General features: G+C 45.0%; 1 protein-coding gene across 1 annotated transcript; it reads right to left on the minus strand.

Moving 5' to 3' along the window:
• Positions 1-315: 315 nt before the first annotated feature.
• LOC118366471 (zona pellucida sperm-binding protein 3-like) lies at positions 316-3,207 on the minus strand. Its single transcript, XM_035749101.2, has 9 exons — positions 2,725-3,207; positions 2,475-2,593; positions 2,282-2,385; positions 1,998-2,175; positions 1,653-1,770; positions 1,222-1,313; positions 1,046-1,137; positions 610-759; positions 316-490 (listed from the first exon to the last, which is right to left on the minus strand). Exons 1-9 carry the CDS (start codon positions 3,163-3,165, stop codon positions 357-359), a joined length of 1,428 nt encoding a protein of 475 aa, XP_035604994.1. The 5' UTR covers positions 3,166-3,207; the 3' UTR covers positions 316-356.
• Positions 3,208-4,190: the final 983 nt, after the last annotated feature.

The following is a 4,190-nucleotide window of genomic DNA, read 5'->3' on the forward strand; positions in this document are numbered from 1 at the left end:
TGGTTTACGTTTAGTGCATGTGTGCCTTTGAGGCACCGTGTCCTCCCAAAATACAGCCACAACTCATGGACCGCCATCTGGGATGCTCATCATTCACATTCAATGAAACATGTCAGACAATGGGAAACCAAATGAGTCAACCATGAAGTCTAAGATTATTACAAACAAATCAACTGGCACAGCAGGCTAACATCTGCCTCCATCTAGTGGAGGAGTGGCAGCAAGAAGCCCATCATGCATTCTGCTGGCCATCAACATCAAGCCAGTGAACCACCTCCAAGCAAAGACTAAATAAAAACACAGCACCCAGGTAGGTAGATAAAATGCATTGCTGCCATGTTTATTATTAATTTCAGTTAAAGGTTGTGGGTAAAATCACTGGAGTAGGTATTGGGCTTGTTCCTCATGTACAGGACGGTTACCAGAATGCCCACACAGAGAAGGCCCAACACCATTACCAATCCCACCACAACTGCCTCTGCAGAAACACCTAGGATACAAAAGGACTGGGATTTAACATGATCAAGAAATGCTCAGGCTACATGGAACAGTTCATGTTAAGATTAACACAACTCAATTAAGGTAAAGTTTGTGTTGTAGAATAGTTACCTGCTTCAGATGGATCCTCAGCCAACATATGAGAGTGCTGTGCTTCAGCCTGCACTTGCTGCTCTCCAGCATGTACTTCCTGGTCCCATTTCAGGTAGGTGTCTTGGATAAGGATTGGCCCCAGCATAGCATCCTCTTCCCACACTACATCTGGAGAGAGAAGAACAGTCACACAGCTCTTGTATAAGGCTAATTTAGCCATTGAAATCACTTAACCAACTTCACCACATAGGTCAGATTCATTCTAGCACAATTATGCTTTTCTACATCTTCAAGCATTCCCCTGCTCCGATGTTGCATGCATTAACCAATGGCCGCGTACCATGTTGTTGGTCACCAGATTGCTATAACATGTTATTTGACATGCAAAATACCTACCAAGGAATTGTAAGATCTGACATGCATCAGCAGAATCTGAGGGGGAACACAACCATACCTGTATCAGAGGGCAGACTCCTCCCCTTCCTCTTGCCACAGGAAGTCTGACAGCAGCCACACACCGCATCATCCCCGTCAGCTCCTACCCAACTGGAGAAGAGTGGAGGGGATTATGACGCTATACCATTGATAGGCCTCTAAAAATACCAATGCCAAAGAGAAGCCCATGCATACCGGTTGGATCCTGAAGAGAAGGAGCAGGCCTTGTGCTCCATGTCTAGGGGAGCAGTTGCTACAGTGGCCTTCAGGCTACAGGTGATGTAGATCTATGAGAGATTGCTATTAACTGGTGGAAATTTAATGTGGACTCCACATACCATATGCAGTGCATACATCCCAAGTCAGATAAATCACCTTTGTTTCTGATATTTACATTAACAGTCCTAAGCCGTGCATACATATGGGCCCACATTCAATGCGTCTCAGAAGTGCTGAACTAGGATCAGTTTGACCTTTGAAACAACGAATTTGAGAGAAGACTTAATTCTAGATTAGAATTACTTAGAGACACTGAATACAGGCCCAGATTTGGTATGTTTTAAGTAAACACCATAATGGTATAACCCCATGAAAGGCCTGTCCGCAGCCCAGACAAAGTAACTCACATTGGGGCTGGTCTGCTGCTGGAAGCGGAAGGCCTCTAGCTGGAGGTGGAGTCTGTCCAGCTGAGAGCGGACCAGGAACTGGGAGACAGAGCCTGTCTGCAGGGCATCAGTTACACACCTGGAGGGACAAAGGTAGGTTAGGAGGGTAGTGGGACATCCTGGTCCCTCTGTTGGTAGCTACTTGCGTGCTACCATAGCTATATAGGGATAAGGGGAAAGATTCACTTAGTACAAGAGTGAGGTGTGGAAAGCACTGATTAGGGATGTCTAAATTCAAGACTGTTGCAGGAGGGGGGTTAATGCAAATTTAAATACAATAAAATAACCTTCCATATTGGCCCTTACCCGTGGTTCTGTATGAAGTCATATTTGGGAGCAGAGTTGGTGTCAGGGATCAGGGTGGCCACACAGCTGTCCACAAACACACGCATGGGCACATGGTGATACTGCTGCACAGACACCGCCAGATGAATAATGTCTCCCAGGAAGTAGACATTAGATGACCGCTCATACTTCCAGTCGTCTATGAAACATTTTAAACAGATGCACTCACTGTACAGTAAACAGAGCAGATGTGCATAGATAGATTAACAGTAGGTGTGCTCTATTGAGCCCAGATGATTACCCACCATTCATGAGTGCGAGGGTAAAGGTCAGGGAGTCCTCAGCTACTTTGGTAGCACTATAGGGAAGCCAGGTGGGCCTCAGGGCATTGCTGCTCACATTGAGTCTCCTGGGGTAGGCAGAGGGTAAGGGATCATGTTTCCATTGAGATCATAGTATAATGGTACATTGAGTCTGGAACTATAGTACGCCACACACCTCAGATAGTGGCACTCAATGCAGACTGTGGCATCATTGGTTCTGACAATGGAATTGACACCTTCCGGTGTTGGGGTGTAGATCAGGGTGAAGGCATAGACAAGGTAGTCCTCTGTCATCTTACACCCAAAAAAACAGTCACTAGACATTACACCATATTTAAGTAACCTTTCTGCAGTGGAAGAAATCACAGTACATGTAGAACCGTATGAAATTACTAGCTAGCTATTCCAAACACTGAAGCCCTTACCTTCAGCACACTTCCACAGGTGTGCAGTTCCGACTCAAACAGCAGGACCTGGGCTGAGAGGTCCAACTCCGTGGAGACGCAACCTCCCAGGGAGACATCCGCCGCCTTCACGAGCTGGCCCGTCCCAAACAGGTCCAGTTTGGCCTCCACCCGCACCCTGCTCTCCCCACAGCGGGCCCCCACACTCCTGACAAGCTCTGGAGGGGTCAACACCACCTTCACAACAGACTGGGGATCAGAAGGCCGGGCTGTGACCTGGGGCCTGGTTTGGTCCTGCTCCCTAAGCTCAGGTTTAGTTGGTGACACATCATCGTAGTTCAATGAGACCGGTTGTCTAGCAGGCCCTCTCTGTGAGTTCCAATGTGCTTCACAAACCAAACCCAAACAGAGAAGCACAAATAAATATAGAGATCCTCGCTCCAGTTGCTCCAGTTGCCCCATGATGATGATGATGTTGGTGATGGTGATGATGACTATGGTCTGCTTTACAGCAACCACAATAAAGACCTCTCTGTACTAAGAGCATCTTTTATAGTTACATGGCTCCTCCCTGTTTCTCTTTTAGTGAATTGCCTACCAGCTAAGATTATTACACACACCTGTCAGCATTGTTTAAACACACTGATTGGCTCTGTTCTTACACTTTGAAAAAGCCTTAGTATTTTTTCCCTTCCTTTAAGTTATCACTGATTTAACACAATCTAAGATGGTTGAAAACAAAGGTTCCATCACATAGCTTTTACCAAACCCGTCATGGGAGATCAGTCATTACTCACACTTTCAGCGCAGATAATATCAGCATCTTTGTCTTTGTAAATGGATTTCAAATATAACAAGTAAAACATGAAAAATGTATCAATGTTCCTCTAGTAAATTGTTCCATTCAGTATTTACACCAAGGTTGAACCCATGGTTCGTTTTCATAAAATGCACTGGAACACTGTACAATTACCACAAGATGGCAGTAATACCTCCCATTTCCCAACCCTGAGCATCATTGGCGCTTCAGGAATGAAAATGTGTGTGTACATGAAAGTGTTTGTGACATCTGTTCACTCTGTAAACTGCATGGTCTGCGATATACGAGGGGACCTTTTAAAGGTGGGCTGCAGATGTTTCCTTCGTGCAGTTATAAACCCCTGGAGCCTGTGTGCCCCAGTCTGATATCTAACCTTACACAACACCAGTGGTGTAAAATACTTGAGTAAAAATACTTTCAAGTACTTAAGTATTTTTTGGGGTATCTGTACTTTACTTTACCATTTATATTTTTGACAACTTTTACTTCACTGCATTCCATAAGAAACCTTTTGCTCCATACAGTTTTCCTGACACCCAAAAGTACTCGTTACATTTCAAATGCTTAGCAGGACAGGAAAATGGTCAAGTTCACACACTTATCTAGAGAAAATCCCTGGTCATCCCTACTACCTGATCTGGAGGATTCACTAAACACAAATGCTTTG

The sequence above is a fragment of the Oncorhynchus keta genome, chromosome 34 (genome assembly GCF_023373465.1).
Source record: "Oncorhynchus keta strain PuntledgeMale-10-30-2019 chromosome 34, Oket_V2, whole genome shotgun sequence".
NCBI classification, from domain to species: Eukaryota; Metazoa; Chordata; class Actinopteri; order Salmoniformes; family Salmonidae; genus Oncorhynchus; species Oncorhynchus keta.